At 50.1% G+C, this 18821-nt stretch overlaps 1 protein-coding gene across 1 annotated transcript; it reads right to left on the bottom strand.

Annotated features, from left to right (window-relative positions):
* Nucleotides 1-7740: 7740 nt before the first annotated feature.
* Nucleotides 7741-9303, bottom strand: GSC (goosecoid homeobox). The gene is made up of 3 exons (NM_001192386.1): nucleotides 8946-9303; nucleotides 8211-8470; nucleotides 7741-7896 (listed from the first exon to the last, which is right to left on the bottom strand). Exons 1-3 carry the CDS (start codon nucleotides 9301-9303, stop codon nucleotides 7741-7743), a joined length of 774 nt encoding a protein of 257 aa, NP_001179315.1.
* Nucleotides 9304-18821: the final 9518 nt, after the last annotated feature.

Consider the following 18821-nt stretch of genomic DNA (forward strand, 5'->3'; position numbering starts at 1 on the left):
AAAACATCCCAAACCTTGCCTCAACCCCAGCTCCCTGAATCTCTGCAGCAGTATTGGTTTTTCTCCCAGCATTCGCCTCTGAAATCTGAAACCACAGCCTGTCTGCTTGGGACTAAACGTCTCCCCCACGTACCAGGAACTCCGGGATCCTCCAGTATCCTCAGCACCTGGACCAGTGCCTGGCTCAGACGGGGCACACTTTTCATGTTTGTGCACTGAATGGAGGCCATTATTTTTCTTACTATCATTGCTGAAAATCTCCAATAAATAATATTATTCATGTGCTCCTAGTTTTAATGGGCTGATGCATTTACCGTACCAGTCTTCTGTGTTTGCAATACCCCAGGTGATTCTCATGTGTTGCAGGACCTGATTAGCCTCCCACATCGGAAATGAGGAGGGTGAAGTTCACAGGTGACATTGCCTGCTGGTGACCGGAGAGAAACTGGAACCCAGACCTCCTGGTGGGTCCTTCCTAAGGGAGGTAGCCTGGCAGTGTGGAAACGGCACTGGACATGGAGTCTCAGATGCAATCTTACTTGATGGACAATGTCACTTCGCTTTCTGCAAAATAGCGACAATAATGTCAAGTTCACAAAGGCAGGAACAGGATTAAATAAGACACAGGCAATAAGGCAGTCAGAACAGCGCTGGACATGGCAAAAAGCCATCGAGGTAGCTGTCCTTATATAACAAAATGACAGCAGCCACCTCCACCCAGCCTCATAAGGCTAAGAAGGGATCAGATAAGGACACGATTATGAAACTGTCAATCCTCCCCCAAACATAAGATGCATTTTTTGACCACACCCTCCAAGCACTGCAGAAAAATTTCCCCCTCTTATAAAAACAAACAAACAAACAAAACAAAAAGGCAGAAAAAAAAAACAAAACAAAACTACATAGGAACCTCTTCCATAAAGACAAAAATAAACCATAAAGACCTATGATCTTTTCAGAGCTTTAATTGTAGTCAAGAAAAGGGTTTCATTTCCATCTGCTCACATTTATATCAGAGTCCAGTTGCCATACAGGCTGAAACCGAAACAAAACCAAGTGGGGAGGGAGCAGGTTGTCCTTGCTGCTGCTGCTGCTGCTAAGTTGCTTCAGTCGTGTCCAACTCTGTGCGACCCCATAGACGGCAGCCCACCAGGCTCCGCTGTCCCTGGGATTCTCCAGGCAAGAACACTGGAGTAGGTTGCCATTTCCTTCTCCAATGCGTGAAAGTGAAAAGTGAAAGTGAAGTCGCTCAGTTGTGTCGGACTCTTACCGACCCCATGGACTGCAGCCTACCAGACCCCTCCGTCCATGGGATTTTCCAGGCAAGAGTACTGGAGTAGGGTGCCATTTACCACGCTAAGGACAAAAGGATGGGGTCTCCATTTCAAAACATGCACATTAGGAATCTTCTTGCAGCTAAAGCAGACATGGAACAAAAACGGCAACCCTGAAACAGAGGTAGCTAGCGCCACCCCACTTCTGACATCCTGCACCAGCAGAACGGGACAGCTCTTCACGCCCGGTTATGGTTAGGATGGGTGGTGGAGGGGGAGGGAGCATCCTCACACACACACACACACACACACACACACACACCCCTTTCCATCCCTGCCCACTTGAGTAGAAAGTGATTCACTTGGTTTCAGATTTAAATATTTATTCCTCAAATACAAAACAATGTTGAACAGGCACATCCCCTTATGTCCCAGCCATCTGGCCTTCGGTCGGAACATCTTCAGATGAAACGAGCAGCTGGGATTCCGACTTCACAGAGTTCCGAGTCTTCTTCACAGAGGGGGGATCTTTCCAAATGCTCTGGGCCTCCCTGTTTCTTGGAGAAGGGCAGTTTGATTTTTCTGGTCCCAGAGTTAGCACTTTGAGGATTTTCAAAGGAGGATTAGCCCTACTCCATCTGGAAAGACGCAGCACTTGGTCTTGCCGGGTGACGTCAAGAACGTCTTTAGGACACAAATAAAACAGACACAGTCACCGTGAGGCTGGCTGGTCACACGCTGGCTGCTGCGATTCAGACTACGCTGGCCCCAGGGCTATTTCTGCAGCCAGCTCCTACCTGGCTGGGACAGGCCCTCCCAAGACCACAAGCTGCCCCTCCCAGGAAGGATGCCTGGGGCAGCCTGTTCATCCTCTGGGCAGCCCTGCAGCCTCATGGGACTGCTGCCACTGTGTGGTAGGCGGCCTGTGGACATTGCACCCGCCGACACCACACCTACGACACATCGTATTCCTCACTGCAGGCTGCTGGAAAATACGGGACTTTTCTCCAAAAATTTCTTACTTTTTAGATATTTCTGTGCCCTCCTCCCAACTCTAAACCAGCTCCCTTGTGTTAGTTCTGAGTTGGGGGGTGGGGGCCATGGCAATTGCCAAGACAGCATGCTCAGCCTCCCCCAGGTCCACAAGGAAAAGGTGTCTTCTTAACCCATGCGGGCCCCTTCCGGGGTCAGTCCCACTCATCATGCAGCCAGGCCAAGGCCTCTCCTGGGCTCAGCATCATACTGCTAGTAAACCAGTGAGGAAATGATACGGACACATTAAAACTATCCATCCCGGCTAACATTATCTCACTAACTACAGCTTCCATAAATCAGCTCAGCTTAAGGGAGGGTGTGCAAACCCCCAGCTAAATGAAGTTCATCCGATTGAACCCAGCCACTTGATCTGGTCAGCAGACTCAGGAGGATCTCAAAATTAGGAAAACAGAAAGTGTAAGCGGAGCGAATGCCTAAGGGGAGGAGGCGGGGAGAGGAATTCTTAAGATCTCTCTTCATTGATGCTTCCCAGGGCTGGACACTTGAGAACAAATGAGGGCTCCTGGAATCCAAAAATTATAGAGCCACTTGAAAATACCACAACATGCCATAATTCATCCTGTTTGTTCTGTGGGTCATTTGGACGGTAAAGACAATGGCTTTTTATGTTACCCAGATTTAAAACCGTGACAGAGGTCTTCCGTGTTGTCACGTGACTCAGAGGATGGACTTCGGGGATACCCCAGGTCCCTCCCCACCGCCCCCCCCAGCAAATGAGAAACCCCCACAGCCAAAAGATCCAGCTGGATCCATTTCCCCCAGAATTCTCAAGGAGCTTTGCACCGGTTGCTGTGTTTGGTTTTCGTTTTTCTTTTGAAAAACTTCAAGGTCATTTCACAAAACTTGGAAATTGAATCCACTCCCAATACGCCCCTTCTCCGCTGTCAGTCGCCTTGTCCTAAAGCTCTTGGGCAGAATGTAACCTATTATACCTTATCAGACACTTCCTTGTCTTAAATCCAGGGCAATCACATTTAATTTCATTAGAATTTGTGTCCTGTGGTCACGCATAAACTCCTAAAACTCCTAAACCAGCAACAATTAAAAACAAGGTGCATTCCTGAATTTCTAATTCCAATCTACTTAGGTGGTTTTTCAAAACACACAATAATAAATGTGTCAGACACTCTGCTGGGTTCTTGCATTATCTCTAATCCTCTACCAGAGCCCCCTTTGCAGGTGAGGAAGGAACCTGTCCCAGGTCACTTGGTGAACCCACAGCCCCATCCACTTGGAGGCTTGGCCCAGTGTGACTCAAGAGTCAGCCACCCAGCTGTCCACTCGCCACTTCTTGTTGCTCTGGGCTGGAATTCCATCTTCATACAGGTGAAAGCTAGCATCTGTTTCACTTAAAGCACCGACTAATTGGATGTGCACTGAACAAAAGAGAGTTCATTTGGGGGGCCTGAGGTGACAGATCCAGGGGATCTTTGGGTGGGGGGCCTGAATTACTTTACTGAAAACCTTGTAAAATTCAGAAAGAGCGTTCCCTATCACTCCCACCTCTCAGTCCTCGTTTTCTGCCATACGCCGAGAAATGAAAGAGGAATCTGCCAACTTGGATCTCATACATACCCATTAAAATGACATCCTTTATACTAGACACAGCATGTGAACTCAAAGTTCCAAAGTCAGAAAAAATGCAAACTTGATTGAAGAACTGTCATTGAGATATACTCTCCGTGGGTATGCTTTGCAAGGCAATTGTTTGAGCCCTTCCCCCTCCCCCACCCCACAGCTAAGCTGACCGGACCCTCCCTGAAACACAGGCAGAATTTAAGAATCCTCACGCCTTCCCCCTCCCACTCCACGGTCTCTGACTGGTCAGTGTCTTACAGCCAAGATCCTCTTTGGCCCAAGTGACTTGGGGTACCTGGAAGTCATCACCCCATATCTTGCCACTAATCCCAAGAGGTGTGGGAGAGGTCTGCTCAGGTCTGTTCTGCCCCTTACTAAGTGTCCAGGAAAAGGCATTTAGTCTCTTTGAACCTCCATTTTCCATCTGCAAAATGGGCTGTGACTCCCACCTACTGAGGGCCTGAGAGGTGTGTAGAAGAGCGTGACAGTGGAAAGCGCCAGACCTATGTGAGGGGTTCTAAATGGCTGTCATTGTTCTTTGCAAGAGGCTGTCTGGCACTTTGCAGTAGATTAATTCCTGTGTCCCCTGGGGGCAACTGCTTTCGCTTAAATGCAGCTTCTCGCCAAAAAGAATAGCCCAGGTTCTCTGAGGCAGCCTGATTTATGGAAAGGAGCTCTGGCCCTTGCTGGTAGCAGTTCTTACCCTGGCCTTTTGTGCCTCAATTTGCTCAGTTGTGAAATGGGGAGACCACCTTCAACTGAAGATGTGCTGTGTGGACTGGGAACCACTTTGGCATCACCCGGTTTGCCTCCTGCCCACCTCAGTACACACACACCACTTTTCTAATACAGGGATCTGAATTCCCACCCAAGACAATGACAAGGTCCAAAGACAGCTCTGAAGGCCTTCCACTCTGAGACATCACGTGGCCCTCCCTGACCCCGACAGCAGGCTAAGACAAAGGTCTGAGGCCCACCACTGCCCAGGGAATGCAGGAGGAGCTGGCAGGACTGTTATTAGACCATCCTGACATTTGCCTCTTCGTTCCAGATATGTGTTGTTTATTTCCTGAGCTGGGCCAGTACTAAAGTGCTTTGCAGGGTCCTCTTGCATGAAGACCTGGACATGTAGCTCCCTCTTGCCATCCTGGCCCTGCCCCGGCCAAGCTAGGAGCAGCTCTCTGGCTCCCCACCCTGCCCCCTCCTTGCACACCCCACTAGCTGTGGCTTTTCGCCAAGTGCTCCTGGGGGAGGTGTATCTGAGAACTTACGCCTCCCTCCAACCGTCTCTTGTTACTTGTTGTGAACACTTTGCCAGACTAGACAAATACAATTTTTTTTTAAATGAAAAGATCCCATTTATAAGGAGGCCGAGGACAAGTCATGGAAAAAGACAGACGGGCGATTATAGGGTTCTGGAGATGTCAGATTTCTCAGGGTGGAATGATGTTGCCTGTTTCTGCTGTGTTTCCAAGTGTTGTAGACTAACGGAGTATTGGAGGAAGGGTGGAAGGCAGGGCTCATCCCTCTCCAAATAGGGCAGGGAACAGCATCTGGGAACAGCAACTAGGAACAGTGAAGGGCTTCTGCACAGGCAGGGCGCTCCCCCTGGGAGTCTGATGTCTAAGGAGGAGGTGCAATAATGGCCACTGCAGGATTCATTTGAAATGAATGGGACAGCCTGAGTATTTCTCACCACAACTGGTATTAGTGGGAACATTTACAATTATAGTTGTATAATTGTAAATGTACAATTTACAATTGTACATTGAGCAAAGAGACAGTTATCCCCCCACACACCCCTGTTTATTTCTTATAAGCTGAATGTTGTTAAAAGTAGTTAACTTTTCTGAACCTTAACTTCCTCCTCTGTAAAATGGTGAAAACATTTCCCATCTCAGAATACTTGGAAGGTAAAATGAGACAATGTACATAAATTTTGAAGTGCTAGACACTATAAGTCATAATCACATTTTTTTTAAAAAGTAGCTGGGAAAGCTGTCCCTGTGATTTAATGAGGTAGTGGCCAATGTCCACACACACACACACACACACACACACACACTCACACACCCCAGTAAGCAGGTGCCATTGCTGTGCCCATTTCACAGTCATGGAAGGTGAGGTGCAGAGGGGTTCATCATTTGCCCAAAGTCACAAATAATAGTCTGGTGAAAAACCAAGGCAATCTTCCCCCTTGAGGCAGACCTGGTCTCCATATTGTTCCCTGCCCCACCCCCTTTCATGGTAGGGGATTCTCTTTATTTGAAAGGTGATGCTTGGGAGCCCATATATCCTAAGTGCTTTCACCTGCTCCAGGAGTCACTTCTGTCTTTTAAACCCTCCCCCAAAAAGCTGGGAAAAACTACTGCTTCTTGTAAAAAAAAAAAAAAAAGAAAAGAAAAATTGTAACTCTTACACGTGCTGTGCTCCCAGCCAGGATGCACAGCCTCCCAGTGAAGGGACCTTGTTGGAGGCCTCCCAGGAGAAGGGACAAGCTCACCTCCTGGGCAGCAGGCAAACGCTCTGAACCTTAGCTTCCTTTCCTATAAAAGGCATTTAGCTCAAAACCAATAAAGTTTAACACGTTAAAAGCTATTCCTGCTGGCCCTCGGCCTCCACTCCATCCTTCCCATGTTCTGGAGAGCCATACAGAAGGCAGGCTCTCATCTTCATCCCTAGCGCCTCCCTGGTACCAGCAAGCTGCTCTAGGCCTTCCCAAGCTGCTGACCAGCGCCGGCTCCAGCCGCTCGCGGGCTTTTCCATTTCTGGCCCCATCGGGAGTAGACCCAAGACAGCCGGCAGAGAAAGTCAGAGGCTCATCTTGAGCCCAGTAGTCTGTGACCAACTGAGGCTAGGAGCACAGAGTCATCCCAAACTCCCATTGAGAAGCGCGAAGGGCCGCGCAGCGGAGGTCCCCACTGAGCTCTGGGGCGCACAGCTCCCAGCCTCCCGGCCGGGTTGTGAGACAAAAACACTTAACAGGGAGGAAGGGAGCCGCGAGAGCGACCAGGAAAGATCCAGGAAAGTTTCTCGGGAGAGGGCGTGCCTAATTCCATGGGGACCCGCCGCCTTACTTGTGGGGATTTCTGGGGAGCTCCAGGGCTGGTTGAAAGGGCTAAGCGAGTTCTGGAGACGCTCCTCGGATCCCTCAGCTAGAGAGGATCCTTCTTATCGGCTACCCTATCTATCGGCAGCGAGGAGAGAGAAGGTCCTGACTATCCCCGAGGGCGAGGAGAACAGGACCCCAGGCTGCTTCCTCTCCAAGACAACACCTCCCCTAGGCAGCCGGCAATGCCCCTCTCTACCCTGCCTGGAAACCTCCGCAGGAAGTGTAAACCAGGACACCTGGTCCTGCGACCATCGTACCCAGACTTTTTGTTTTTCTCTCTTTTGTCTTTTTCCCTTTTTTTTTTTTTGGAGGCAGATCATAACTGTCCAATAATTTTCCTTTGGAAGCTACCGACTAACTAAATTTGTGTGTGTGTGGGGGGGGGGGGGGGCGGGGGCCTCGGATGGTGCTGGCGGTGGGGTAGGAAATACAGAATGCGGCCCGTCTACATCGCCGTCACTTTATTGTACTGTCACCGTTAATTTAACTATAAATACTACGGTGGGGAGCGAGTCGCCGGCGGCCTTGGACTTCGGGGCTGCAAGCCCCGGGGCGGCCCGACCCCAGGCGCCCACCCTTCGGACGGTACACTATTTACAGTTCCTCTTCCTCGACCCCCACCCCCCTCCTCCCGCAAGGCAGCGCGTGTGCAAGAAAGTAGCATCGTCTGGTGTGCAAGTCCTTCGAGTTTAGGCAAGGGCCACGGCCGGCCCGCGGCCGTCAGCTGTCCGAGTCCAAATCGCTTTTACCTTCCTCTTCCCTCTTCTCGGGCGACGCCTTCGACGACGTCTTGTTCCACTTCTCAGCGTTTTCCGACTCCTCGGAAGAGGACCGCTTCTGCCGCCTCCATTTGGCGCGGCGGTTTTTAAACCAGACCTGTTGCGCCAGGGAGAACAAAACAACGGTGAGGATCAAAGGCGTGCCCCCGCCCCCCGCCAGGCCCGGGCACCCCCCGGGCTCGCCCAAGGAACCGGGGGGACCCGGAGCGCACACCATCAGAAGGGGGCCGGTTCCCGCTTCCGTATTTTCATTCGACTTCCTGGGCCTAAAACGCCTTCCCGCAGCCTCCGGGCCGCCCCGGGGATGTTTCCAAAGAGCCGGGAGACCCAGGGAGAGCCGAGCATACCCGGCTGGAGGAGGGGAGCTTATTTCGCTGGAGAGGGCGCGCCCCGGCGGGGTCCTGAGCCTACCTCCACCTTCTCCTCGCGGAGATGCACCTTCCGGGCCAGCTGCTCGCGGGTGCCCACGTCTGGGTACTTGGTCTCCTGGAAGAGGTTCTCCAGCGCTTCGAGCTGCTCGTCAGTGAAGATGGTACGGTGCCGCCGCTTCCGCCGGCAGTGCAGCTGGTTGAGGAGCTGCAGCTCGGTGCGCGACAGAGTGCCCACGTTCATGTAGGGCATCATCTGGTGCGGCACGGCGGACACCAGCACAGAGCCGGGGCCCTCGTAGCCTACGACAGAGGGAGGCGTCCGGGGTCAGCCGCCTTCCTTGCCGCCGCCGCGCGCGCGCGCGCACACGCCCGCCCCGCCGGCGACCCACTTGGATTTAAAAACGTCTGCCAGCGGGTGCGGGGAACCGTGGGGTGCGCAGAAAGCAGGGTGCAAGGAACGCGGCGGGGGGGGGGGTGCGTACCGTGCTACCGCGTCCACTCGCACACTCCCAACGCGGGTTAGGGGAATCCTAAACGCCCAGCCTCCCCCACGCACGCCCGGTTACACTTTCTGCTAACTCTCGCCTAAAGTGTGCAGCAAGTGTGCAACCGCCTGCGCCAGATCCACCCAAAGACGGGGCTTTGGGGCAGGTTTGCAAGAGGAGAAAAGTCGATGGCAAGTGAGAGAATCAAACGCCGCCGCCCACCCGCGTCCCGGGGCGCCGAGGAGCGCGGAGGGCCGGCGAGGCCGAGGCCGGCGCAGGCGCGACCCTACCTGGGGGCGTCGGGACGCAGGAGCACTGCTGGGCGCCAAGCGGCGGCACGGCCCCGCAGCAGGCCGGGCCCACGGGGGCCGCCTGCACGTGCAGCTGCCCGTAGAAGTAGTTGCTGTAGCCCAGGCGCGAGCCGCCGACCGCGGCCGGGAGGCCTGCGCCGCCCGGGGCCACGGGGCGCGGGTAGAAGGCGCCATAGTCCGAGGAGGCGCCGCCACCGGCGCCGCCGTAGAGCGAGTCCCCGTGCAGGGCCGGGAAGACGACGGGAGTCGCGGCGCTGGGCGCCACGGGCAGCACCGAGTCCTTGCAGCGCGGCCGGGTGGCCAGGATGTTGTCGATGCTGAACATGCTGGCGGGCATCCCCGAGCCCCGCGCCGGGACCGGGGGGCGGCTGGGACGCGCCGAGGAAAAAAGCCTCCAAGTGAGGCGGGGGGGTGGGGGTGGGGGGGGTCCCCGCTCCTCCCGTGGAGGACTAAACCGAAAGAGAGCGCCGGCTAGCGCGCAGCCCCGCGCCCCTCCCCGCCCCCTGCGTTCGTCGCCCTCCTCCCGCCCGCCCGCCCCTCGCTTCAGCGTTCGCCGAACTCGACCCGCGGGTAGGACGGAGCTTAGACCAGCTGAACCTCTTGTTGGTTTTATACTGAGTCGACGTCATCCTGGATTTAGTTCCTGGTAATATGCAGATGACAAACAGAACCAGATTTGGCCCTTTCTGTTCCTTTGGGTGGGTGGGGGTGGGGTGGGGGGCTTGAAGAAAGGGGGAGGGGAAGAGGTGCCAAGGAAAGGGGGCTACGGGGACCTGAAAAAAGATTGTGGATTGCGAATTAATGAAATTAACCTAATCTTTTCCATTCAGCCGTCCCGCCGCGGGCCGGCGGAGCTGGGCTGGCGTCCTAATTGCGCCGGTTAATCTCATTAATTCCGCCGTAGGGCCGCAGTTAACAACTCCCTCCTCGACCTCTCCGCCCCCCACCTTTTCCCCTCAGTTTGGGGGTCCTCTTATTGGGTGCGATTTCCTCTGCATGAAACTCAAATTCATTGTGGCTAGTTTTACTTTGAGGCTACTTTTTCCTTTTCCTTTCGGAATTGGTTTTGTTTTAGAAAATGTGAGGCTGTGGCCTCAATCAAGCAAGATTGAAATTCCGCTCTTGGCTTCGGCCCCCGTGCACTGACCGCCTAACTTCACCTCTGGTTTTTATCTTGACATTCTTTCCCGAATGGAACTGGTTAAGCCCTCCCCTCAAAAAGAAAAAAAAAAACAAAAAAAAACCCCTCGTTTTCGCAAGCGCCAAAATTTGTAACGACAAAACGACGAAAGAAGTGCACCGTGATTCTTAATTATTTGTGTGTATATATATATATATATACATACACATATATGCTTTTTTTTTTCTTTGTAGTCACTTTGGGTCTGAAAGCTAGCATAGCATAGTAGTCCTTAGGCCCTTACACAGCGGAGACCCAAATTCATCCACTAGTTTAAAATTCGCCACCCAGAACAGCAATCAGAAGCGATGCTTCCAACTGCTTCCTGCGTGGGTGTCAATAGGTTTTGTGGTTTTGTGGGTGTGTGCTTTTTTTTTGTTTTTTTTTTCGGAAGTAGAGTGTCTTCTTTCTTAACTGTTTTTGTTTTCAACGCAAAATCCCCAAAATGGGACTTCAGGATTCTCTGTCCCCTTTCCCAGCAAATGAATCGCAGTTTCCCCTTTTGACTTGCTGGCTCTCTGACTGAGACAGATCCCCCCACCCCCGAGCTGTCCTTCCCCCACCAGGCCCAAGCTGGGCTCCCTGGGCCCCGGTGGCCTGACAGAAGCTGGGCTCTGCTCGCGGCAGGCGGCCACCGTGATTTGCAGGCTCCTCGGCGCGTCACGGCCCCGTCAGCCGGAGCTGCTGGAGGCGCGTCCGGTCCACGACAGAGCGCGGGCGGCCGAGCGCCCTGCGAAAAGGTAGGAGACGGTGCGCACCGCTTGAAAGCGGCACCCGAGGGCCTTGACACCGGCGCAAGGCAGAGCCTTACTTTCTGGGCCCTTTGCGCAGGCAACTCCGGCCACTCCAGGGAAAGGAGTAGTGCCCGGCCCGGGCGAGACTGCCTAGCGCGGGGTACCCGGGCACTTCGGGCTTTCCGAAGGAAGGTCGACTTTAACTCACGCCCGTTTTTCTCTATTTCTTACTGCCTAATTAACCTGGGGCCCCAGCAAGGGTGTCTGAAGTCGCCGCCATAAGGCTAAGTATGTGGCCTGCCTCCTTGGCGGCTCTGGGGCAGAGGGGAAAAGGGTACTTGACAATTGCTGTTTTCGGGTCAGAGGACAGCTTGCGCGGAGGTTTGGTGCGGCCCGCGTGCAGAACTCTGGAGGCGCGCGGCGCTGATCCGCAGAAGCTGGGCGGCGACGCTTCTCCTCCTAGGCCTCCCCGGGTGGACCTTGGCGCCCTCATGCCCATCCGCTCACCCACTCATGCCTTGAGAAATGTGCTTCTTTGAGCGCTGAGCCAATTTAGAAGTGGTTGTAGGAGGAGATTAGGGTAGGACAGAGATGGGTGTCAATTTGGGGAGGCGCTGGATTCTTTTTTTTTTTTTTTTGACACAATAAACTCTGCTCTCAGAGGAAAGAGTGTGGGACCCTTCCCTCCCTTCAGAGAGGTCAAGTCTAGGGAAAGAAGTAAAGAAGTACATCATGTCTTCCTCTTGTACTAACTAGTGATGGAGGCTTCATTTTTATTTTATTTTTTTCGTTCGTAAAGACTTAAAAATCATCAGGTAGATTCCAGGCACATATATTCCCAGTCAGCCTTTTCCGAGTTTAATTTTAGGCAAATGATGGAACACAGCTAGATGTTGCAACTTCAGCAGGTATTGTGGGTGCCTTCGTGTTCGTGGCCAGGCGCCCGTGGCGGTGCGCACGCGTGCGTGCATGCGTGGATCTTTTACTACCTTTGATGAACCAGGCATGGGCCGCAGCACAGTGGGAAAGCGGGGCATATTCCTTGTGGGTTTCTGCAAAGGTGCTGAGACCAGCACCACGCGGAGACTTCAGTGGCAGATCTCAGAGTGCCTCCGAATTTTTAAATAAGGCAACCTCCCCGCTTACTGGCAACACATAGCATGGTCTTGCCTCCTTCTGCTGGATACAGAGTTCTCTTTAATAATCAGATTTAGCAAACCCCTAAGCTTCGCCCCTTGCTTTTCTGTAGCCTTCCCACTGTGCCATCCGCTTCCTGGAAGAAGAGCGTGGTAAGAGCAAGTGAGTCTGGAGCTTCCGAGTTCTAGACCGTACATTGCCACCTTGCAATTCAACCCTCCTTCTCCAGGCCTCAGGGTTGTTTTTTTTTTTTAAGTTTTTGAGCCAATGGCAACATTCATTGGGTCCCTTACGACCTGAACGTTTAACGAGGCTGGGCAATTGCCCCCGCTTGCCAAGGAGCCTGGGGTGGAATTAGGAGTTTTTTAGTACTTTTCACTGGGACAAAGGAGTGTGCTGTCCCTGCCCCCACCCGAGGGCAGGGTGTCTGTAGGAGCTGGGTCTTAGATGAGGAAATGCAAGTGCGAAAGCTCTGTCCTGCAGTGCGTGATGGCTTTACTGTGAGAAGTCACAGGGACTCCAGGGTCACTCCGCTCCAGTTATGCAGCGGGCTTTCGGGGAGCTCACCCCATGGGACGGGGCCTCTTCCTCCAGCTTTCCGCTCAATCCCAAGACGCTCCACTGAGTCGGTAGGGAGGCGAGAGCCGAGGGAGGCAGTCAGGGGCGCTGCGCCCGCGCTGCGCCTCCTTTGCGGGCTGAAACCCACAAGTGTCCACAACGCGCACTAAACAATCAGTAGGCTCCTGTTGACCGGTGCAATTGGAATAACAAATGCGACGCACGCAAATTGCCCGCCTCGTGTTGCTAAGCGATTGTTTGTCGCCCTGCAAGCACCGCTCAGCATGGGAGGACCGGGAGCGTCTGGAGGCGGCCGGCCAGAGCTTAGGTCGGAAATGCAGTAAACACGCTCCTGATTTTCTCTATTATCACCCAAACACGATTTCACACAAAGCAATCACCATACAGAAGTCTATGAAGATGTGTTTGTTGAAGAGTCAGTCGCCCTGGTAATAGCCTTCATTTTTAAAATATTAAAGACTAGATCAGCTGATTCCACATGGGTAAGGTGTATTTGCGGTTCAACATCTCTCAAGATGCATTTGCACTGTGGTCATCGTTAGATTGATTCACAGAGTGTGGATTAAATTGCTTCTCTGATTTAAAACCGAGTGCCCAAGTTTGGAATGTGCATCTGGGTATCTCCTCCTGCCCAAAGATATTTTCATCATGGGGAAAACTGTTGTTCCACTACACACACACACGCACGATTATAAAAAGAAAAACGCGTTTGTGGTCCCCAACTTCTTACGGTTCGGTTCCAGGAACTTTTCTTATTTCTTTCAGTCTCTTGCCCGGTCACAGAGCAGAGTTCACAATTGGATGCGTTTAAGTAGGCTTTTTCGTGGCATGTGCAAAAAGCTGGCGTGTCCTTTTCAAAAGCGTGTAGCCCCCTCGCAGGGCGAATTAGCCGAGTCTGAAGAATTAGGCACAACGGGCAGATGCGGCTGCCGCCTTGGGCGCAGAGTAGAGACCCGCGCAGTCTGCACAGAGCTTGTCAGTTTTATTGTTTACATTTAGACTTAAAGAAAAAAAATCCAGAGTCTCGAAATTAGTGCTCAAAACCAGCTCCATTACCCTGCGGCTCCCTGGAGGACACCTTCCGGAGCCCCAGGGGATTTTCCGTATGAGATTGGGTGGATGGAGTTGAACACGAAGGCAAATGCCACCCGGCTAAGAAGCAGCGCTTAGGAGGGCTGGGACTCTGACTTTCAGTCGGATTTAGGAACGCTTACTAGCTGAATTTTGATAGAGGTTTTGGAACATTCCATATAAACCCCCCTAGCCCCTGAGGATGAAATTATCAAGGTGTTAGGAAAACTCGTAACATTGGGGGAGAAGAAGAGGGTATCGAAAAGTAACGCGTTCCCAAGGCATCAGGGAAAAAAAAAATTCCAGTTTTCCAGGGTTGGTTACAGAAATTCTCTTTCAGGCGAGCTATTTACCAAAGTTTGTTTCAAAGTGACTGCACCGTTGCTTTTGCAAATCACAGAATGCAAATGATGATAATTTGTTCTCAGTGGAACTTTCTCTTGAAATGATTAGCAAAGTCAGTCATTTGAAAATTAGAGCGATTGCACAGACGGTTTTCGAAGCCCCGCGCTAACCGATATCAGCTTCTAAAGTTTTCATTCATGTAAACCTCATTAATGAGGATCTTTTATTTAAACGTCAAGGGGATTTGAAATTTAGAGTAAATTATGAAGCTTGTATGTCTAGCCAAGTCATGGGTCAAATGCATTTGTGAAAAACTGCTAAAAGAGCATATGGTTTTGAATTTTTCTACAATGACTAGTGTTTAAATAAATTGCTTGTACTGCTTAACTTCATGTGTAATTTTGACAGAAATTGGCCTATAGCCTTTTGATATGTAAACATTTCAGCCTTTTATGCGGTATAAAAAAGACACTTGCTTTTTAGGATCAGTTCAGGCAGTCACCCTGTAATTCAGAAAGCTGGCACCTACCATTACATTCTTGCTAGATTTCAACTTTCAAGTGGCAGCCTCGGGGAGAAAAAAAAGGAAGGAAAGAAAAAAAAACGAAAAAGGATATTTCAAAAGCAATGTCCATTTGGGATTAAAAGCTGCAAATGAGGTGAGAACGTGCCACTTACTATCTGAGAGAAATGGATAAACCATAGTTATTAAAGAACATTTTCTGTCATCTTTCTTTAAGCCAGCCTGGCTGAGGGGACACTTAAGTAGAGCTGGGACTGACTGGCATGTTATTAAATGCTTGTCTTAGTCCAACACACAAATAGGTGTTAAAAATCTAGGTATCACTTCAGGATGCTACCAGGAAAATGACTTCATGTCACAGAAGCCATTAAGATGCAAAAAAAAAAAAAAATCACTCAGTCTTGGTAGAGAATCAGCCTTGGGCACAAAATCGCTGGACATGAATGACAGCACTGGGCCAGCACAGGGGTCTTTCTAAGTGAGGGGCTGTTCGTGGGGGATGCAGAGCTGCTGTAGAGCACTATTTAGAGACTGCCCTGGGCTGCCAGGGTACCTGAAACACCTTTAAGTCTGCATACACTCATTTGTTGCTAGTATATCGTCTCCTATAAATAAGCATTGGAATGTGGATTGGAGGGTGGGTTACCCAAGTGCTAGACGGGGTCTACACATTGACTTCCAGATCGCTGTGGCAGGGCAAATGCTACTCTTTTCCCCTCTGTGCTAAGGGCCCTGCCCGTATTTGTCCTACAAGTCGGCTTTGTCATGTACAGACTTTCTGAGAGACATCGCCCTTTTTGTGAATGTGAAGTTTTGGAGGAATTGCAGAACAGGAGGCTATGGAAGTGTTTGGTTTGTATACATTTGAGCCTTAGAGCAAACTGAGATTCTCTTTATAAAGCTTGTGCCAGGGAGAAATGCAATTAAGAAAAAAGACCTGCCGAGAGAAAGAGAGAGAGAGAGAGAGAGAGGAGGAGGAGGTGTTTTATTTACATTTTTTAATGCATTCCAACACATCAAATTGTGGTCAGCAAACCGGAAAGGAAAGGACATATTTCATGCCATAAAGAAGGCACCAAGTGAATTTTTTTTTGTTTGCTTTTTCTCCTAAGAAGACTACACTCCTGCCTAGCCTTTCTGTCCATTTTGAAATGAATATGGGTATAATTTTTTTCGTTTGCTATAGTTTTGAGGATTTTTTTTTAAATAATTGATTTGCTAATAAAATAGTTCTGTACCATTTAGCTACTTAACTTTGAGAAACTTACCCCCAAAGTGTGTTTGTGATCAAAGTTAGCTAGTCAAGATTTGTATTTTGGGTAAAAGAAGGACACAGTATTTAACAGATAATTTGGGAAATTGAGGGGGCCTTTTTTTTTTTTTTAAGACTCATAAAATAAACTGAAAATTATAGGAAAAAATAGCCATGCCTGGGTAGTCGCATTATATGTATTCAACTATGAATCTACTAATCTAGAAAGGTTAGTAGCAGTGGAAATGTGTATAATATGGAACTTTGTTATTGTATTCATCTTTTTAAAAAGAATTTGATAAAATAATCATTTGATGGTACATCATCAAGATCTGGATGAAATTTTTACGAGATATCAATGTTGATTCTTTTAAAACCTCAGAGTGAGGAAACAAACACATTCCCAGATGTGTCTTGTCCTGCAAAGTAGCCACTGGAGGAGACTTCAACTTGCTCTAGTGTCACTGTTGATCTGTGGTTTTGAATAGTTTTCTGAACTCCTAGAAGGGCACTGAAGCAGCCAGACTCCCTTGCCTACTGGTCATATGCAGCAACCAAGATTTCTGAAGCCTAAACTGTCAGGTAGAGTAATGGGAAATAGAAACAAACAAACCAAAAAAGCCATGTTCAGAGGTCACAGGCCATGCCACTTGTCCGATCCCACCATCTGAAGGATCTGATGCTGTGACTCAACTACCTATAGCCTGGCTTCGCCTTGGACAGAGGAGGCTGAGCCCTTATCAGCCTGAGTAATTCAGTTCTTCTCTGCTTACCCCTGATGGGATAAAGGGGGAGAATTCTCAGGAAGAGCTGCAATTTTCAATTTGTTTGACTTGTGTTGGGGCTTTCATTGTCTTTTCTTAGCCAAGAGATGAGGGATTTTGAAATCTACTACCTTCTTCACATACTCACATTTGCATGCTCCTCCTCCCCCCAGTCTTTATTCATTCTGTATACTTGATCATTTCTGGGCCAGTATCAGCTCCTTGGTCATCTCCTTTCTGGAGTTTATGTGTGTTTTCCTGTTTGGGGTATCTACCTGCAGCCAGGGACAAAAACTGCAGGATTCTTGATCCATGCTGAGGATTTGGTTTCACTTAGTAGTAAAATTCTTTCTGCAGACTAGAAGGTCTTGGGTTTAAAATTGCAGGAGCCCATCTCCCATGTCATTGGGTTGTTTGTAATTTATGTATTATGGGGGGTGGGGTGGAAGTAGTCTGTTCATAGTAATGATAGCTCGGAGAATTCTGTATATGAGCCAAATGTAGGACAGTTGAGCTGAAAAGACCCTCTCTTGTCTACATGATACCCCACAGGGTATTTTGGTTTTGTTTTTTTTTTTTTTAATAGGTCCCCAAAGAACATTTTGTTCCCCTTTCAGACGGTTTGGAGATACAGTCATTTTTGGTTCCAGCCGGTAGGTCAGCACAACATTCGCAAGTGAAATGGTGACAGCCAAACACGTTCATGTCCAACTAATGACAATACTTTCTCTGAAACTCTAGAATTCTGGAATTATTTGGATCTTAAAGTATCTCCAGTTGACTTTAAGACGGCAACATAAGTTTTTGATAATACTATCCACATTCTGATTTAAGCCGTGGCCATTCTTTCTTTCTTTTTTCCCCCAAAACCCTCAGAAAGTAGCTTTCCAAGTTAAACGAGACCAGGGTGATCCAGTGAATGTTTGACTTCAAATAATTTTTAAAATAACTTGTTCACTGTTCAAGTGCTTCAGTAAAAGAGCGGCAGTGGAGTAAAGTTGCTTTGAAAAGCAACTCTGCCTGGCAGAGGAATTCCAGCACTTCTGCCGAGAGATGGATATTGAATATGTGTGGCGAATGCCCCCACTCTGTATTACGGGGAAGTTCCTTATTGAATATTTCTCGCTCGCAAAGCTGGAGTCACTGTGAAACCTCACTCCTCGGATCTCTGTCAGGGCTGAACTAGCCTCCCGACCTAGTAACAAATTGCCTTTTTATGGGTTCATGTTCGAACTGAGACCAAACATCTGCATTCCGAGGCATCAAGCCGTAGAGCCTAGTATGAGGGCCAGCCGTGACCATACTAATCCGGTTGTTCTAGAAAATGGAGCAAATGGTCCTGGCACAAAATTCTGAAAGTCTTTTCCCAAAGCAAGGGTGAAGAAAGAGACTATATCCATCAGGTGATGGTCACTACCATCCTGGAAGGCGAGCCCTGTTACCATCTCTCATTACAGGTAGGTCACCCAGGTCAGGTCAGCTCATTATCTACCCAAGGTCTTCCAGCTGAGGCCTAGATTTGAGGTCTCAGCTCTGTTCAGCTCCCTGGGCTTCCCTGGAGGCTCAGATGGTAAAGTGTGTGCTTTACCCTGCAATGCGGGAGACCCGGGTTCAATCCCTGGGTTGGAAATATCCCCTGGAGAAAGGAAATGGCAACCCACTCCAGTATTCTTGCTTGGAAAACTCTATGGACAGAGGAGCCTGGGAGGCAACAGTCCATGGGGTCGCAAAGAGTTGGACACGACTGAGTGACTTCATTAACTTCACTTCACTGTTTAGCTCTAAAGCCTTCCTTTTGCTCTCAGATTATGCCAGCTCTTATAAAACAGGTGAAAGGCATGGCTCTGTGGCCTGGCCAGCAAGCCCTTTGGCTCCCTGGCACCAAGTCCCCTTCCTGCCTTCCTTCCCATCAGGTCTGTCAGGGCTTGAGCCACGTGGAGGGCTCCTCTCTGTACCACTCCATCTCTGTGCCTTTGCTGGCTCTTTCCCCTCCTCCTACATGGCCTTCCCCTGAAGGCTCTGCACAGCCGCTGGCTTCCCTGTCTGGCCGTGTTAACGTGGCCTCTGCTGGTCTGATGACCTGGAGGTCACTGTTGGGGATTTTCTGTGCAAGTCCTCTTGGAGTCGGAAGTGTCCAACCTGGGGCCACACAGGCAGGATCAGCATCAATTCAGCTCTGTATCTCTCACCAGCTGACCCCAGGCCTTGGTCAGTGGGTGTGCTAAATAGCTCCCTGTTTAAGTAAAGAGTACAGCTTCACCTTGTCACAC

Source organism: Bos taurus, chromosome 21, assembly GCF_002263795.3.
Source record: "Bos taurus isolate L1 Dominette 01449 registration number 42190680 breed Hereford chromosome 21, ARS-UCD2.0, whole genome shotgun sequence".
Classification (NCBI taxonomy): Eukaryota; Metazoa; Chordata; class Mammalia; order Artiodactyla; family Bovidae; genus Bos; species Bos taurus.